Genomic DNA, 19,089 nt, shown 5'->3' with positions numbered 1-19,089 from the left:
TACCTAATTCTTCAGCTAGAGATGCTGGGGAACCTGGGACTTTTTGCATGAAAAGCACATGCTCCACCAGAGTCCCAGCCTCACCATTTGTAGCACAGGGTAAGAGCATAGCAGCTAGAATGTTGGACTTAGACTGAAAAGATGTGGGGTTGAATCCTTGTTCAGCCATAAACCTCACAGGGTACCCTTCTTTCCATAAAGATGCATTATTTGTTAAACTGGAAATGATGATTTATTTTAATTTAAAGCTATGGAAAATCATTGCAAGCATTATTTTGAGGAATTTTCCCAGCCTTTTCTTTTGATACTTACCGCTTTACACTTTGGCAAGTTCCCTTCACAAACCTGCTTGGACAGATCTTGACGGCCAATGAGAAGACACACGGCTTCCGGCCAGTCAGAGGCAGGCTGCTGCCGGCAGTGATATATTGCGTCTCTGATGGGAAGAGCAACTCCAAAAGGCAAAGACTCCAAATCTCTTAAGGTGAATCCTAGCATTAGAAATCGTGCAACCACTGGAATTATTTCACATCTGAATTTCTATAGCTCCAACTAATGCCCGTGCATATACTATTACTGTCTGCTTACACACAAAAAAAGCCGGAAATATTCTCCGTGTGCCTACTGCAGCAGAAAGTCAAGAACCTGCATCAGAATCCCAAGCTGGAATTGACAACTGTTTTAACCCTCCCAATGAATCGGGGTATTTTGGACTCTGGAGTCATGGGGGAAAATTGGTTTACCCATTAAAGCTATGTACGGGCACCAACCTCCTGTTCTGCCTTCTCCTCAGTGAACTGCAGTGCCCTGAAGTCTCTCTTTCCCCTCCCCATTACCTTTCTTTTTGAAATTTTGAGTTTCATCAAAAGGAAAAATGGGGTCAATGTAGCCCCAGTAGACTTGGCTTGAAAATGAAAGCACTATGCATAATTGTTATTTGGGGTTCTATTGACCCCAAAAATGATTATAGCACTGTTTTCATGTTTAAATAGATGGGCCAACACCTATCATCTCCATTTTATAGAAAGGTGGAGCAAACAGTGAAAACAAAATATTTTCTCAAAATTTATCTTTAGACTTTTTTCGGCTTTGAGGATTTAGAACACTTTGGGAAATGGGAGTTGCAATGACCCCAAGGGAAAGCAGTCTTTGCAACCTGAAATGTTGAGTTTATAGTAGGAGCAGGTAAAAGCCCCGTGTTTGTGCTCAGTCAAAGCTTCCTTCATACCCACAGCCTCATGGAAAAGCTCAAATTGAACCACACTGCTCTTTTGGAAATGGGGACATTCCATATCCCATTGCAAGACAAGGCAGGGCATGTCTGCAGGCATCCTCTGAACCTCACATTTCCATGCTTGAAGGAGCCATGAAGCCTGGAACTTTAGATGACCACTGACCTGCTGATTACTGAGCTAATTGGTTTCCTCTGTCCTTCAAATTTTGTAAACCTTACATATCTGGGGGTGGGGGGAGTATTCTACATGACCCCAGACACCTGTCCACTGAACTTTTTACCTTCAATTTCTCTAAATATCTGAGTCACCTTTTCAACTTTACATATTTTGGGAGGGAGGAGGTTGAAATGACAATATAAGTGACATCTTTGCACACCCACCTGCATTTCTACCTTGGCATACCAACAGTGCATAGCATTGAAATTTTGCCTAGGCTTAATTCAGAATTCTATTGAACAATGGAAGAGCTGGCAGCCCAGGATATTTCTCAGTCCTTTGAAACAGAGTTTTATAGATACCCAACTGTGTCTTCTGCTTTAAAAATGGTGGAGGTCAATTTGATCCCATTTACAATTTTGTGGGTTTTTGATGTTTTCAATGACAGGTATTTTTGACCCCAATTCCAAATTTGACTGATCTGCATTTCTGAAGGAAGTTATTCTTGAGGCCTGTTTTTTTTTTTCTTAGTGGCTAATGCCATGATTGAGAGAGCTATCAGGTTTCCATGTTTTTTTGCTGTAATGTGGGGTCACTTTGACCCCGGGCCAAAGTAATATAGCCAGGTTTTTTTTCCTTGGGAGGGTTAAAACAGATGGAAGGGGTCAAGTGTATAGTATTGCTTCCTGTGGAGTTCATGCACATTTCTTTGCCTGTTGGGGGTGGGGGTGGGGTTGAAATACAAAACCCTGCAAACTCTGTTTCACCAGCAACAACAGTGGGACATGTACAAATCAAAGCAGCAACCCCCCCCCCCCTTTTTTTAAAGTTCCCTCAATACTCGAGGAGGTGGGTGGGGAGAACTGCCATTCATCTTTGAGAAACCTCAACTGGGGAATTTGTTTTGGTATACAGTACACCCTCGTTCCAAGATCTCCTTACCTACATTAGTCATCCAGATGACTAACTTTTCAGCAAGGCTGGAGGTAGATGTATTGTGTCTCGAACTGCATCTGCACCACAGCAGAAAGGCAAATTAAAAGTAATGTTACATTATCACTACTCTTCTACATTTACTGAGCACCAGTATGCTGAATGCTATTCACAGAAGTGTCAGGGGTCCTTACAATTTACACTAGTTGGTCATGGCAGAAGGGGAGGAAGTGGTTGTGTATTGACAAAAAGCCAAGAGGGGTAAGTACTATTTATTTGTTTGTTTACACCCTACTCCCTCTCCCAAATAGGGACCCAAAGCAGTTAAAACATCATTCTCCCCTCCTCATGTATATCCTCAAAACAAACCACACTGTGAGGTAAGGCAGAGAGAATGACTGACCCAAGGCCACCCTCCGAGCTTCCATGGCAGAAAGGGGATTCAAACCCAGGTCTTCTAAATCAGGGGTCCCCAACCACCAGGCTGTGGACCGGTACCAGTCCGCGGCCTGCTAACAACCAGGCCATGGAGTGAGGCAGAGCACGGCCTCACTCCAAGGCTTCCTCCCCTTGCAGAGTCCTGGACCAGTAGAAGGGACAGCGCTGCTGTGACCTTAGCCTACACCTCATTCATAGACTCTTTAAATGGGAGGGGGAGGCAGAAACAGCCCCAGTCTCCCTCCATTTAAAAACCCCCATGGGGGCAGTGATGTGATGTGGTGTGGGTGGGGGGAGCCTGGGGTGGCAAAACCCTCACTGGTCTGTGGAAAAATTGTCTTCCACAAAACCGGTCCCTGGTGCCAAAAAGGTTGGGGGCCACTGTCCTAGATACTAGGTTGACACTCAAACTACTAACAACCACCCTGGCTCTCCAATGATAGCCAAGGAGCAAGTATGATGATGCTAGGATGGATGTGCAAAAATCTAGGTAATGGCCAACTCTGGGCTTGTTCATTGTTTGGTGAAGAAGGCAGGAAGCAAGTTTCTCCTCCTCTCATCTGTGCTGCTCTTTGCATGACACCAAGTCCTTATTTCACTCAGCCTGAGTGGTTGTGATCATACACAGAGTACTTTTTCCTAAGCAACAGCACTCAGCAGCTGATAACTGGAGAAAGGACTCCCACCAAACACTACAGCTGATGAAAGGATTTCCAACAACAGAGGGGAACTTCCTTGCTTAAATGCTGCTCCTGAAAGATGGGGGACCCCAGGAAACATATGGAGGGATGGGAGACAGACAAAAATCACTCCTCCGCACTCTGTCAGTGGATATCCTCCACATATACCCCCTGCATATAATTTCCAGGTAGGCTCAAGTCCTGGCACCTCTTACAGCCAGAGAGGAGGGTAGTAATAGCAGCTATGCTATTAATGAGAAGATGATCCTTTCTCTCAGTGCTATATTCAGTCCCATCTCTTCTCCAACAAATAGTTATAAAACCTTGCTTCTTATTTTACAGAGCAAGGAGGAGGAGATGGGAGCCAGCTTGAGGATTTGGGAGCTCTGGGGAAGAAATTATCAGTACATTCACTCTACCAGTGAACAATGGGGCAAGGTGAGCCCTCTGGGGTTGGATCAAGACTAACTTTTTCACAGGAATGTTGATTTCCCCACCTCCCCCTGCCCACAATAGCTCTAAATACTTCCTCAAATCCATTCCAGGAGTGGGGAAGGAGAACCTACAAGATGAGAGAGTACTCCAGGCCTTGGATCTGGACCTGCTGTATCTTCACATCCTGGGAACAGAATGGGAGGAGGGGGGAACTAGGGGTGACCAATAACAAAAGAGCTTCCAATGCAACTTTGTAGTAACTTACGCATATTCTTCTTGTTCTGTTTGCTGTTTCCGCTGCCCTAAAGAAAGGCCAAGACAAAGTGGGAATGAAAACAGATGGTTCCCATGTTTACTTATGAAGGCAAGCAAGTTTCAAAGTTATGTTACCTGAAGTTATCTTAGTCAAATAGTTGGATGCTTCATTTGATACAGCTCTTTCATCACCAAATATGTATAGCACAACACTCTGCTCACAAAAAAAGGAATCTGGTGTTAGTGTCTACATAACAAAAACGAACCCACAAATTCATCTTAGCTGAAGAAGGAAAGCAACTTTGATTTGAAAATTAGTGGAAGCATTCTAGAGACTTTCACTGAATTTTCAAGATATACTTTTTACAATGAGAGTCTACGAACAGCAGAAGAAATCCTGCCTGGAACCTGTGGTGCAGCTTCAGCCAGGAGGGAAAAAGCGAGATTCTGAGCGCTAACTCTAACAGATAACTTTTGCTAGGGATCAGCTGGAGCCATTCTTTGACTACAATTTTCTTCCTAATGTTTTATTAATAAATCTAATTTATCATTCAAATCATATATCATAAAGTTGGAATGGACTTCCAGGGTCATCTAATCCAATCCCCTGCACAATGCAGGAGATTCACAAGTACCTCCCCCTCCAACCCACACTCTGTGTTCAGATGGGGGGGGGGGATTCTACCTAAGCTAATCTCAGCTCACATTCTTTCCCTGGTACTCTCAGCTGCATCACTTAAGAAGCGTCTTCAAACTTTTCAGAGTGGGAGGCTGGAAAGGGTCACTTGGTATCCCAGCTGGATCTCTACCACCATAAAACCTACTACACCATAAGATTAGGAGGTAGTGGTAACTATTGATTCTGTGTGCATTCTGAGATGGATTTAAGCTCAGTGGGAAAGCTGATATACTTGCACACCCATGAAATCTCATTTTACAAGCATGCTGGCATAAGAACTCTCCAAAGGCCCCCAGGATCATGTCATTACATTTAAGCACAAGTTATAAGCATCTGAAGAACAAGATGCAGTAGTACATACCAGCACGAGTAACTTGCTCCTTTCACAGATTCCTGGTAAGTAAGGATAAGGTGGTACATCTTCTCCCTTCAGGCATGAGCTTAGCCACTGAAAGATACTTGGAGGCTCGGCAGAAAAAAATGAAGGATGGTGCATGAAACCTATTTGGGCTTAATCATATTAAATGTCTGTAATACACATTGTATTATAACATTACTACTGCTTTAGCACCTGTAAAAACAACAAAATAGAATTCATATTATTCAGTCACTCGGCCTGTTAATGCACAACTTTCCTCCTACACAGAAGCAGCATCTGCAGTCTCCAGCCACAGCCAGGTCTGCATGTACCTGAAGTAGTTCAAGTATGAACTGGGTAATACTCATATATAACCAGCAGAAACCTCCTCTGTTGCAACAGAACCTTGCTGATGCCATCATGCTAACCTGTTTGCTCACATGTTATATGCATGCTTGAATATAGTTGCCTCCAGTTCAACATTTTTAAAATTATTGTCACTATTTGAAAAGCAATATTGCTTACTATAGATGCAGTTTGTGCACACAGGGCTAAGAATCGATGAAGAAAATGCTTTACGAGCTGAAGTTGCTAGATTCAATCCCTAGCTTCTCCACTGACTGAATCACGGGTAGTAGCAATGGGAAAGATTCCAGAAAGCTGGAGCCAGTCAGAACAGACAAAACTGGGCAAAGTGACTTCATGCTCTACAAGGTCATCCTGGCAGCTACCCCAATCCTTTGGAACTTGAGTGTGATTCCCACACTACAGGCCAGTTAACAAGATGTTTGTTTTGCAAAGACTTTTTAAAATAATTCCTACCCTAGTTTTAAACTGTGGATTGATTACTACTATCTTTTAATCTCTTGCCTTTATAGTGTCACAACTGCTAACTATAATGTGCCAAATGTAAGCCGCTTTGTGCAGTTCCTGACCTAGGAAGGCAAGGTACAAATAAGCTTAATAAATAACAGGTGAATCCATGGGTCTGCCTCAGTCTAAGGCAGTATATGGCCTTTTTATCTGCCAAAAATACAATTCCTGTGGGAAGCAAAGAGCAATTCCAACCATAAGTGAAAAAAAGGGGAGGAGGAACTACTGGGGGCAAGCTGTTTCTGAAGAAATCCAGTGCACTGTGTTCAGCATCACCAGCCTGGAAACAGAGATTACTTTAAAGGATACTAAAATGGCCATTAAACAATAATTATCTGCTTCCCAAGTCTGCAGTAAATTAAAACAAAGCAGTGGTATTGATATTTGGCAGCATTAAGGCCCTTGATGTATTTGCACTGAACAAGTGATATTTAATTTGCCAATCCGTGAGCACTTATTGAGTTGCTGCATCCACACTTTACAACAGCCTGCTGGATATGGTATAGAAAGCTCCCAAACTCACTCAAAGTGGAATTATTCACACAAAGCAGCATGGCTGCAAGCACTTTTAATGGGACCTGGCAGCATGGCTGCAAGCACTTTTAATAACTCTGTTAATTACCTGATTTAAAAATGTCATTCTCTCAAACAATTCAAGGATTTCTCTCAAAACTTACCTGGATCAATAATGCAAGTCTGCCTGGAAGTCTTTACAAGCACTGGGTAGTCCCGGCAGTAATAATCAAGATAAGCTTCCAGCTTTAAATCCCTAGAAAAGAGGAACATATATGAAACGCATGTGAAATATAAAACCCATATATAAAGAATATTAAAAAAGGAAAAAAGTGTTCTCCATGGTTCTGGTCATTCACCTGCTCACTCTACTTCATGAAATCTGTAAAAGAAGTTGGACCTATTTTCAAATTCTCTTGCCAACCACCAAACACAACCAGCTTGATTTTGTTTCTAAGACATACCGTGCCAGTTGAACCAGCAGAACAACAAGGGAACGAATTCCCTCACCCATCAAACAATTCAACTTGAGTTCCTCATAGATTAGATGAAGCACACAGAAGATGGTTGGGATATGGGGGAAGAGAAGAGTAGAGGAATCCAGGCTGTGGCCAGGGAAAAGATTGTCCTTTGGGGATTTCATTTCCAGTGGATCCAGCTTCAGAGTTTTGGCCAAAGGGTGAGACTCAACATTTTTATGATAATCTGAATTTAGCAGATATTCCCAGTCCTATAACAACAGAAAGATAATTTGGGGTAATCATGTATTCTGAATTGTTTGTACTACTTTGTCCTTTAAGAAAAAAAAAATTCAAAACAGTGAATTATAAAGAATTTTCCAAAATGACCCCAAAGTTTCTTGAAAGATGTATATTAAGATGAACCACTTTATTTAAAAAGACTGTGGACTGTTAAAAATAACATCATGCATTAGATTTTATAGGCAAGGGCTAGCTTCATCAGACATCAGATGCTAGATCAGAATCTAAAAGTTCTCTAACCTACTTTGTCTGACGAAGAGAGCTGTGTTTCTTGAAAGCTTATGCTACAATAAAATTTGTTAGTCTTAAAAGTGCTACTGGACTATTTTGCAGCAACAGACTAACATGGATCTATAACCCACTTCAGGAGACAAACAATTCTATATTTGACTTCCTCAAGAATATTCACATGTATGCAGCACTTTTTTTGTAGAAAAAGCCCAGCAGGAACTCATTTGCATATTAGGCCACGCCCCTTAGTGCCAAGCCAACCAGAACTCCGTTCCTGTTCAAAAAAAGCCCTGCGTGTATGCCATCCAAATCCAGTAGCTTCTTAAGTGTTTAATTTGTCACTTAATCCTAGACCTTCATCTAATCAACTCTATGTGATTCAGTTCATCAAAGAACACCACTGGAAAAAGTAGCTTCAATCTGCGAGCCTAGAGAAACAACGTCTTCCAAATGGGATGATTTTGTAGTCTCTACTCTGTCAGGAATCACTAATTAACTAATTCTCTCCTTACTTCATCGGATCCTGTCTCTGAGGGTCGAGCTTTCTTCGGAGCAATGACTGGAGAAAGGGAGCCTTCAAAATCAAGCTAAAAAGAAAGAAAACAATTTAGTATAGGGCTGGAATAATTAAATGATCTATTTTAGCAAAAGTGTGATGTATGTGTTAGAGCATCAGACTAGTACCAGGGAAACTCCAGTTCAAATCCCCACAAAACCATGAAACTGCTTAGCTGATATTGGGCCAGACATTCTGTCTTAGCCTAACCTATCTCACAGGGTTGTTGTGATCATAAAATGGAGGAGAAAACCACAACTGCTGTTTTAATCTACCTGCAGGCAGGTCAGGATAAATATGGAATACATTTGAACGGCACCTTTAAATAATGTGCCTCTTGCATGCAGTTTCTGTGAATAGTTTAATTCAGAAATTGCAAATAGCAGGTTTGCAGGAAGAATCTGGCCCTGAGATCCCAGTCCATGAAAGACCTACCAAATATTAATCACATTACAGTTAATAGTTTTGTGTGGTTTCAGTAAAAAGGAAAAGCAAAACCATTTCAAATGGTAAGAAACAGAGATACTCCTGTTTTTAGAGTTTGTATATTAACATATCTGTAATATATTAATGTATGTATTTGTAAGAAATACTACGTGTTAGTCATGTACTTCGCACCTTTGAAGACTGCATGGATAAATTCTAACCAGGTGAGAGATGGGGAAAACCAAACTTTCTGGAAGGAGTTTAATAGGATTGTTAATAGCAATAAGGTCTGTCTCCTGCACAACTGTCAGAACATGTGGGGAAATTACTGCTATCTCAAAAGTGATGACTTTAAGAGTAAAATCCAGTGGTGTTGCTAGATGTTCGCTTACATTCTGGGTCCATGCCACTCGATCTGTGTTGTAGCCCATCATGTTCATGAGACAGGTGACAAATAAGTTCCACTCGGAGTAATAACTCGGTCCTCCTGGTGCATTGTAAGCATTATACCACCTGACGAGCATCTGCACTGCCACTTCTTTGGGCAGGATATACTTAATGCCTTGCAAACATCTTTTAACTGTTTAGAAAAGAAAAACAATTGTTAACTCTCATGTTCCATCATTTCCAATCAATTTTAAGAGGGCTCAGCAGGTACAACTGTAACCTCAGTGATCTCTTAACTAAGAGCTTAAGGAAGAAAACTAGGGGATGCTCCCTCCCCAGCAATTATTCTTCCTATAGGCAGTTCAGGCTGCGTCATAAGTGGGGCTTGCTAACAAGGTTCAACACTGAGCTTAGAAATCAAGGGAAATCTGGTTGGTCTTCAACCATGTTATAATACTTAACAGAGATTCCAGTAGGCAGTGGCAGCTTGTGTAGGAGAGGGGTGGAGAGGTATGGAAACCAAGAAGAATTCTGCAGCCTGCTCACTAGTTCTGTTCATTAGTTAAGAGACAGACAAGCACAGTTCCTGGGAGTAAGCCCCATTTAAGACACCCAAGTAGTCTTCTGAGTTAAATTGTATTTACTGAATTCCAAATCATACCTAATTCTGAAGTTGCGATATCAGGAATGGTAATTCTAACCATTGAGCCATTACTAAGGTCCTGTGAGAAGGAAATGCAAGGGTCAAACGAAGAGCAACAGCATTGCAGACAGAATTAATCCTACAGCACACATCACAATACAAATGATGGCTTATACCAAGCCATGGGTGTCTTCAAAGACTATATTCTGACTTTCCAAAAATCATTCAAGACAGCAAAGATGAAAATCAATTTTTGAAATTATAAGACAACAGTCACTAACTTTTCATAATGCCAAAATGCAAGATGATTTTTAAAAATATCTTCGGTCAGTCATTAAATTAAACAAAATTCTGAACAACTGCCTAACAAAAACCTGCCAATGGAACCTAAGAAGTCATGACTCCCCCAGCTCTGTAAAAAACAGATTGCTTTTATTTGAATGCTATGTCGAATTTAGCAAAACCACCATGCTCCTGATGGTTTCATCAGTTGCAGAATGGACCCAGCACCACTACTCTAGCTAGCCTATGAAGCCTTAAACTCTGTCCCATACCAGTCTCCCTTAAACTTATCTGATAGTGAAGAAAACAGCAGCAAAGTCTCTCTCCAGAGGCCTCTGTTGTGCACCCCTCAGTGCCTACAAGGCTGCAAAAATATTATCCCAGGCCAAGAGAACTCTTGAAAATGCAGTTCTTCAGGGCACTCCTGAATATGGGGGAATAGTGGGAGGAGGCAAAGATCTCCTGAGATAGACCTTTCCACCATTGCTGTTCCCACTTCCAGGCTAATTTAGGTGAAGAGAAGTGGGTGGCTGAGTGGGGGAAGGCTTGTTCTCAGACTCAAGTTATGATCCAGCTCACACATTCTTAAGGTCTGCATCAGGTTGAAGGCTGTCATTATAAACAGCCAAAGTTTATGTTCCAAACTAGATGATTACAACCTCAGAGGCAGCTCTGCTAAAAATCTGAAGAACAAGAAACAAACTAGCCTCCTTGTACAAGGTCTTTCAGAGTAACAGACACGTCTCCCTCGTACAGTCAGAGTGGGCAGGTGGACCCATTCCGTCCTCCAAACTGCTTTAGCCTTAATATGCTGAGATATATTCAGGTCAGTAGCCATGTTGGTCTGAAGCAACAGAACAAAATTTGAGTCCAGTGGCATCTTTTTTCAACATATCTGAAGAAGTGTGCATGCACACAAAAGCTTATACCTTGAATAAAATTTTGAATAAAATGTTGATGGTCTTAAAGGCGCCACGGGATTAAAATTTTGTTATGTTGAGATATGGTGACTTGCCCCCAGTGGATTCACAGAGAAGCAACTATTTGAGAGCAGGATATCCACACCCCAAATGCAAACTGCCACATCACGTTGGAGAGTGACTGATGTAGACTTACCAGAGTTACTCTGTTCTGGACAGGATCTCTCACAGAATGAATAAATGCTGCAAGCTGCTGGAAAGTGCAGTCATCAATATAAGAGGAGTCTTGAAGTTTGGAAGAATCCCTCAGTTCTGGAACAGGAGACAACACTCCCTGCTGAAAATGGGACAATTTTTGAAGTAATGTTTAGCAAGCTTTTCAACAATCCCCAGAGGTCCAGAGTCAGGATTAAACAAAGTGTTTTATAGTCATTAGCAGAAATGTAATAATCCAGATGTGACTGCCAACCATAAGCAGACCTCCCAGAAGCAGGGATCCAGACCCACCCAGGTTCCCATTTGCGGTGTCGCAGGAAGGGGCAAGAGCAGGAGTCAGCCACTGCTATCCCCTTTGCCAGCTGGAACAGATGAGTCAAGGCCAAGTGCAGGTAGTGGCCATCGATGGCCAAAGACAGAGGAAGTAGGTAGCTGACTAGTCCACAGAAAAATTCCAAACACAGAAATCATGTGGCACCTTTTGTTAGAGGCAACCATTGACAGTTACTACCCAGGTCAGGGGTAGCCAAAACTGAGGCTCGGGAGCCACATGTGGCTCTTTCACACATATTGTGTGGCTCTCAAAGCCCCTACCACCCCCTGGCTGGCTTGGAGAAGGCATTCGTGTCTTTAAATCACTTCTCCTAGCTGGCAGCTTGGAGAATACATTTAAAGTTAAAGTTGCTTTCTTTCCACCTCTTCCTCCTTCTCTCTTCCTTCCTTCCTGTTCTCAAACACCTGACGTTCATGTCTTGTGGCTCTCAAATATCTGACATTTATTCTGTGTGGCTCTTACGTTAAGCAAGTTCGGCCACCCCTGACCTAGATCGTGTGTATGTTGGAAATTACTAAGTTTACTATGCGATCCTATGCAAAGTTACGCCAGTCTAAGCCCACTGAAATAAATGTGCTTACACTGCAGTAACTGTGAAAAGGACTGTGTTATTTGTTAAATAAAAGAGGGATTCTTTAATTGAAGGAAGATGATCTGGGATGTGATTTTACTTGGGGGAGTGGGGAGTCTTGCCCACTGACCACTACATAAAGTTATCCAGTTTCACCACTAGTTCTATATCTAGTGCATCATCTAAATTAATCTCCAGTTTTCTTAATACAAAGACCACCATGTTTCTCCTTTCAGCCTTTTAAGGGACTTGTGCCTTCTATTTTGTGCTGCAGATGCATAGGATTTATCACTGGCTTTTAAATTCTCAAATAGTAACTGCCATTTCCCCCTCCTTCTTCTCAAAAAGTTTTGGTGCAACTTTAAACTAGTTACCTCATCTCACTAAGTCTGGCTAGTCCAATCTTGTCAGATCTCAGAAGCTAAGCAGGGTATTAGGATCTCCTGGCTATACTACACACACTGCCATATGATAAGTTATTAATTATTATTACAAAGTCTGCAAAACTTCCTGAATAAGCTGCAGACCAGACACCTTTCTTCCCCCCTCCCCCGCCTTTTGTTTTATCAGCCACTCAGAGAGAGTTCAGAAGAACTTGAAATTCTGCAAACAGCTCTGTGATGTTTTGGTTCAGCACAGTAAGAAGCGGAATGTACTTTTGGTAGCGGCCAAGAAGTACACTACTATCTGGTGAGACAGAATTCCTGAACCATTCTGTGTTTAAACTGCTAGAGACCCATAATATTGTCACATCCATGCATGCATGTCCCTGTGGTCTCTCTTGCTTCTCTCACATTCACATATACACACTCTCAGAAAGATATCAAGACATCTTTTAAATCCCTTACCTCATCAAATGGACCAAGATGCTTATTCAAAGGCTTGGAAGGAGTGTTGATATTGTCCAAAGGAGTGCTTGGGCAAGGCATTTGGTTTGAAATGGATAGTGACAGGGATGGAGCAGGAAAACCAGGGATGAAAACCTTTCCTACCTTGTAATGGACAAGAAATAGAAAAGCTGTGTAAGAACATAAGAGAAGCCATGTTGGATCAGGCCAATGGCCCATCCAGTCCAACACTCTGTGTCACACAGTGGCCAAAAAATCCAAGTGCCATCAGGCGGTCCATCAGTGGGGCCAGGACCCTAGAAGCCCTCACACTGTTGCCCCTCCCAAAGTTTCATGTAAAGTTTCACGACAGCTGTCAGCCCGGTTTCAACACACTGTCAGTGTTTATGCCAAGGAAACTTCCACAGGGTGGGTTGCTCCACATTTCCTCTGTCTTGGTGTCAGCCATTCTGTGCCCTCAAGCCAGTGGGCGGGGGGCACTGTGGGGGTCAGTAATTAATTAAAGCAAGTAAACTATTATAACACTATAGCAATTTGTCAATTACTGATTTTTTAAAACCCAAAAAGAAGACAATTGTGTATGCCACCCTGAGCGTTTTGGAGGAAAGCAATACACAGAAACATGACTGATACCTAATTTTGATGTTTACATATGACAACATAATGGCTCTGATCAATCAGAGTGTTTCCACGGAAAGAAGTATTACCTTCTTGCACCCCTCGACTATAGTACAAACTGTGCCCCAAAATGCTGCACTTTGGGAACATTAGACCACCCAGGAACAGCATTTAAAGCTGCAGTAGAAGAGGGAACACAAGGAAGTTGCTAATCCTTCTATACACAAAAATGCTCAATGAATCCAAGCCAGTAGTGTTTTTTACACAGCTACACATGTGTCGTTTCCCTCGCTGCTGCTGCAGCAGTCTATACAGCATGACAGCAGTAAGGCCTCCACATGCTAGGTCTCCCTATCTCCCTCAGCAGCAGCCATCCCCCTGCTCTGCATCAATAGGGTTCCCCCCCATTTTTTTTAATATTGGCAATTGAATTTTATTACATTGATATAATGCTGTGATACTATGTGTATCAAGTTATCTGGATTCCAGCTTTCATTTTAAAAAAACCAAGTCTCTCTAGCACCTCTCACTGAGGAGATAACAAAAAGAAAGACACAACAAAAATAGACTATAGATGTAAAAAAAAAATTCTAGCCCCTTAAAAAGCAAGAACATAAGAAGAGCCCAGCTGATCAGACCACTGGTCCATCTAGTCCAGCCTCCTGACCTACACAGTGTCCAACCAGTTCCTGAGCAGCTGAACAGTATAAAAGGAGTCTCACAGAATAGTTCAGACTAGAAGCAGACTATAAAAACAATGGCAAAAGAGCAGTCCCTTAATTTAAAGCCTGGGAGAAAAGGGTAGGCACCAGGAAAGCCTCAAAGGGAAGGGCATTCCACAGGCAAAACACCACCACTGAAAGAACCCAGTCTCTTCCAACATAGTCTGTTGACAGTTTCCCTGTCAATAAAGAAGTAATCATAAAAACATAAGAAAATGGCCCATCCAGTCCAACACTCTGTGTCACACAGTGGTCAAAAACCAGGTGCCATCAAGAGGTCCATAAGTGGGATCAGAACTCCAGAAGCCCTCCCACTGTTGCATTCCAAGCACCAAGAATGCAGAACATCACTGTCCCAGACATAGTGCTCTATCTATACCTTGCAGGTAATAGTAACTCATGGACCTCTGATTCATTTTTATCCAATCCCCCTTGAAGCTGTCTATGCTTTTAGCTGCCACCATTTCCAGTAACAATGAATTCCACATGTTAATTATTCTTTGAGTGAAAAAGTATTTCCTTTTAACTGTTCTAAACCTACTGCTCATTAATTTCATTGAACATCCACAAGTTCTTGTATTGTGAGAAAGGGAGAAAAGGACTTCTTTCTCTGCCTTCTCTGTCCCATGCATAATTTTATAGACCTTTATCATGTCACCCCTCAGTCGTCATTTCTTCAAGCTAAAGAGCCCTAACCTCTTTAACCTTTCTTTATAGTGAACACATTCCATCCCCTTAATAATTTTAGTTGCCCTTTCTGAACCTTTCTCAATGCTATAGAATCTTTTTTTGAGATACAGTGACCAGAATTGTACACAGTATTCCAAATCAGGTCTCACCATCTATTTATACAAGGGCATTATGATACTGGCTGATTTGTTTCCAGTTTCCTTCCTACTAATCCACAGCATAGCATTTGCCTTATTTTTTCATTGCCATTGCACACTAAGTTGATATTTTCAGTGAGTCTATGACTCCAAGATCTCTTCCCTTGTTGAAACATATAGAAAGTAAATTAAAGAGGGAAAAGGCTCACACAAGACTGAAAAGCATATAGATGCATTAAAGACCAATCTACAAATCAGAACATAGAAGAGGATATGGTTGTTAATGAAAACAATGCTGTTAATGAAAGGTTGTTAATGAAAACAATGCTGTACCTACCCGAACCACACCAGTATAGAGAACTAAATTCCCATTGCCTTCCAGAATCAGCATTGTGTCAACGCTCTGTAAAAATCAAAAGAAGGTATGAAACAGCTGGTACTTGAACAAATGTTGCCAACAGTTATCAAGGTAATTTATATTCCCTGTTTCATACATACTTCTACTGGAGCTGCATCCTTTGCCTGGATGTTGGTAACAGTGCCGAAAATTAATTGAGTCATGTCATTACTCTCTTGAAATTTCACGCAGCTAAGCACAAGGAACAAGAATATTTAATACAAAAATTGTACATAAGAAATGTCTGTTACATAGTAAGACAAGATTTAAGACTGCAATTTTTCCAAAAATCAAGATAGCCAATTTTAAGGACCATTAATGGTCAACTTTTCATAAGAATTTATAAATGTAGTAAGTTGAACTGAAGCATCCTGTTATGACAGGGACTCTGTTCAGACACCTCAGCAAATTATGGTTAAGGAAGCCTAGCTATGGCTTAGCAGGACATCTGAATTAACAAAGCAAGGCTTGCAATTGGCTTACAAACCAGAATCAGAAAGCCTGGCTTGAAGAAATAAGGCTGGGGAGGAGTTGCTCCCACTGAAAGGGACATGGTTAATGAAAGTTCCTCTTCAAGGTATCCTCCTCCACTAATGCAGAAACCATGGCGTGAAGTGGGTTTGCCAATCATTCTTTATGTTTACTATGAGTTTCACACAATGTCTGAATTATGGTCCCCGCTCCACTTGGATCAGGCCTGGACATTTCCACAGGCACAAAAATTTCCACTTTCAGAATGTAATTTTTACAGGCCCTGCCCTCTGCAGCAGCCCAAAATACCCCCCAATCCTGTTGCTGGGGGGAGGGGCCCCCCCATCTGAAGCAGGATTGGGTGGCCATTTCAGGGAGATGACAGAAAAATTGCCCTCTGTAGGCTGAAATCCTTACACTTATGGAAAAGTGAGTCTGCATCCAACCACTAGTGACCGCTGAACCTTAGAAATGCAAGTACTGAGCAGAAGGGAAATTAAAGCAGATAAGCAACAATCAACAATGGCTTGCTGTCAATCAGGGCTTTTTTCTACAAAAAGCCCAATAGGAACTGATTTGCATATTAGGCCACACCCCCTGACACCAAGCCAGCTGGAACTGTGTTCCTGCTCAAAAAAAGCCCTGCTGGTAATCGATTTGGAAGCTCAAAGCATGGTTTGATCTGATGTCTGAGTGGACAGATTTCCCACTGCAGATTAATTAACTGATTTTTTAAAAAATAATAATAATAACAATAATCAATGAATTATTTTATCCAGTGGGATCAGTCCTTAATTCTGCTTGTATAGGACAAGATACATCCTAATACTCTGAGCTGGCTAGAAATGTTACACAGGGGACTGATGTAGGGGCAGGTAATACTTCCCATATATTTACACAATAACCCAAGACAGCCACAGAAGTAATTCTGCATACAGAATTCAGCCGCCCTGAGCCCACTTCGGTGGGGTAGGGCGGGATATAAATCGAATGAAATAAATAAATAATAAATAAATAAATACCTGATCACACTTACCGCAACTGGAGTTGGGATTCCACTAGGTAGCACAAAAACCTTTGCCCACAAAGGTCAGTCGTAATGAATACTTTGGACGCCTGAGAGTTTTTCTCCCTATCAACATTCAAATAATAAGCCCAATGACTATAAAATTAGGTTATCAAAAGAATTAGCCTAACACTGGAACACAAAGAAGTTATCCAGTTGTTTGGAATTAACAGTCTAAAACACAAACCTCAAATAGTATTTAAAATCCATTTTGGGGGGGTGGGAAGGAAATCTGGAGAATCCCAAGAAGATGAAAACCTTAGATAGCCCTCATGTTTCCTATCATACAAGCATATCCTCAAAAATCTACAGTATGTGTCATGGTTGTTCTTTCTCATCTCTGTTTCTAGAGACATTTATCACAAGCACAGAAGAATCCATTACTTTTAACACAGACAGCAGGTTCTTTTCTACAAAGCAATGGACCTTATTTTAAAAAAACCAAAACTCTAAAAATATGATTCTGAAGCTATTTACTTGGCTATTCCGGACTACAGATGGTACTGAATACCAGAGGCTACACAAAAGAAAAGGCTGATATTTGCATGCAAACCAAATATTAATATATACAATGCAAATTTTCTACTTAATATACTTCATCCGCTTCTGTCTATTCTGGTAAAGCCAAGTCCATAGCTCAGAAATTTTATCAATGTGGATATTCCAACAGTGTAGTGACATCAACTTTGAATCAAGCTAGCTGCAAATCAAGAAGGGAATTGTTTGTTCATTCGAAGCCCAACAAAGAAGGTGCAATATTTTTTCCTCACTCGCTTTAACAGATTAAGAGTACAATTCTCAAGCACTGGCATCTTCTAAACCAGGGGTGGGGAACCTTTTTTCTGCCAAGGGCCATATGGATATTTATAACATCATTCATGGGCCATAAAAAATTATCAACTTAAAAAAGTGCTCTGCTGAGGGAGAATGATTCAGGCCAGCAAAATTAATGCAAATAATTGTTTTTCTATTTGAAGTCATGTGGGGAGAGCCTAATCTGGCACACACACACACACACACGGCCTGCCACCCTATGCAAATGCATAGGTCCAGGGCTTTTTTGTAGAAAAAGCCCAGCAGGAATTCAGTAGCATATTAGACCACATCCCCTAATATTAGCATATTAGGTCACACGCTCATTAGCATATTAGGCCACACCATCTGGGATAATCAAGTGCAAACTGAACTGTGACAGTAACTTCTCCAGGCCCTGCAGCAATTCTGGCCAGCCAGCCAGACCCCAGGGAGGCTGCCGCACAGTACATCTGGGCCCTGTGATCCCTGCCCAGCCCTGGAGAGGCTGCTGCACAGTGCAGCTGGGCCCCACGATCCTCACTGGCCAGCCAGGCCCCAGGGAGGCTGCCATATATCTCAGTTCAGCCCAGCAACCTCCAAGGGCCACACCAAGTGACCTTGGGATGGAGATTCCCCACCCCTGTTCTAAACAATATTCCATCCTGTGAGGCATGACCTATTATTGGTTTTAAGAAATCACATTCCATTAAGGACTTACTGGTATGGGCTGATTTAAAGACAGTGGAAGCATTGCCTATTCTGAAGGCTCACTAAAAGTTCAATGCATGTGTTAACAGAAGCTCAGGTTAAAACCAGACAGCTCAAATTAAAAGCTTCACACACCAGCAAAAAAGTTTTCAGCATAAATCACTTCTCCAATTGTTTATCTTAAATTATCTGTTTCAATCCATCGCATATGGGAGCAATAAAATGTCCTTTTAAAAACAGACTGAGTATCATAGCAAAATTAGGAATCTCAGTTTTGAAGCTCCCTTAGTGACACATTTTGTTGAAAAACATCGTCAACACACTGATTTTAATTTTTTTTTGTACTTGAGAAGATTCAATCTAGGCCTCATTGATCTTATAATACTGACAAGTTGTTATTTCAAAAAGAGGTCTTGGATTTTTACATTTGACAAGTTATCTCCTAAGGGACTCGACGACTGTGTGATATATCTTTGTGTGATAAATCTTTCTCCTTTGTTGCTGCCTTGAAAAGATTCAAGTCATCATGACATAGCAATTTTATACATCTACTGTCCCTTTAAATTTTGATTCCTCAATTCACTTCTATGTAGGAATGATGCAACTCTCATTCACTTTGGCCTCTTTGATATTAGACCTGTACATGTAAGATTTTCAGAATTATACATGAGAAATTGGATCACAGGTATTTTTGGATTTCTAAGTGTGAGTTCTTTCACTTTTTTTCACTGCATCATTCCTTTTTTGTTGTTTCT

The 19,089-nt window shown here is 41.5% G+C and overlaps 1 protein-coding gene across 3 annotated transcripts in view; it reads right to left on the bottom strand.

Moving 5' to 3' along the window:
* The window catches only part of ANAPC1 (anaphase promoting complex subunit 1), an 89,942-nt gene that overhangs the window by 55,859 nt on the left and 14,994 nt on the right, over nt 1-19,089 (bottom strand). For 2 of the 3 annotated variants that reach the window (XM_060248268.1, XM_060248275.1), the window contains exons 10-24: nt 16,802-16,897; nt 15,396-15,486; nt 15,235-15,300; nt 12,731-12,874; nt 10,958-11,098; nt 9,578-9,638; nt 8,922-9,109; nt 8,060-8,134; nt 7,020-7,285; nt 6,720-6,811; nt 5,173-5,321; nt 4,268-4,346; nt 4,143-4,179; nt 2,334-2,404; nt 313-491 (exon numbers count right to left, since the gene is read on the bottom strand). In XM_060248268.1, the coding sequence (XP_060104251.1) occupies nt 313-491; nt 2,334-2,404; nt 4,143-4,179; nt 4,268-4,346; nt 5,173-5,321; nt 6,720-6,811; nt 7,020-7,285; nt 8,060-8,134; nt 8,922-9,109; nt 9,578-9,638; nt 10,958-11,098; nt 12,731-12,874; nt 15,235-15,300; nt 15,396-15,486; nt 16,802-16,897 (1,735 nt within the window). The remainder of the gene's footprint in view (nt 1-312; nt 492-2,333; nt 2,405-4,142; nt 4,180-4,267; nt 4,347-5,172; nt 5,322-6,719; nt 6,812-7,019; nt 7,286-8,059; nt 8,135-8,921; nt 9,110-9,577; nt 9,639-10,957; nt 11,099-12,730; nt 12,875-15,234; nt 15,301-15,395; nt 15,487-16,801; nt 16,898-19,089) is intronic. The other variant, XM_060248282.1, reaches the window with a different exon arrangement.

This window comes from Heteronotia binoei, chromosome 1 (genome assembly GCF_032191835.1).
Source record: "Heteronotia binoei isolate CCM8104 ecotype False Entrance Well chromosome 1, APGP_CSIRO_Hbin_v1, whole genome shotgun sequence".
Classification (NCBI taxonomy): domain Eukaryota; kingdom Metazoa; phylum Chordata; class Lepidosauria; order Squamata; family Gekkonidae; genus Heteronotia; species Heteronotia binoei.
Note: the sequence above shows the minus strand (reverse complement) of the source record. Positions and strands in the feature narration are given on the sequence as shown.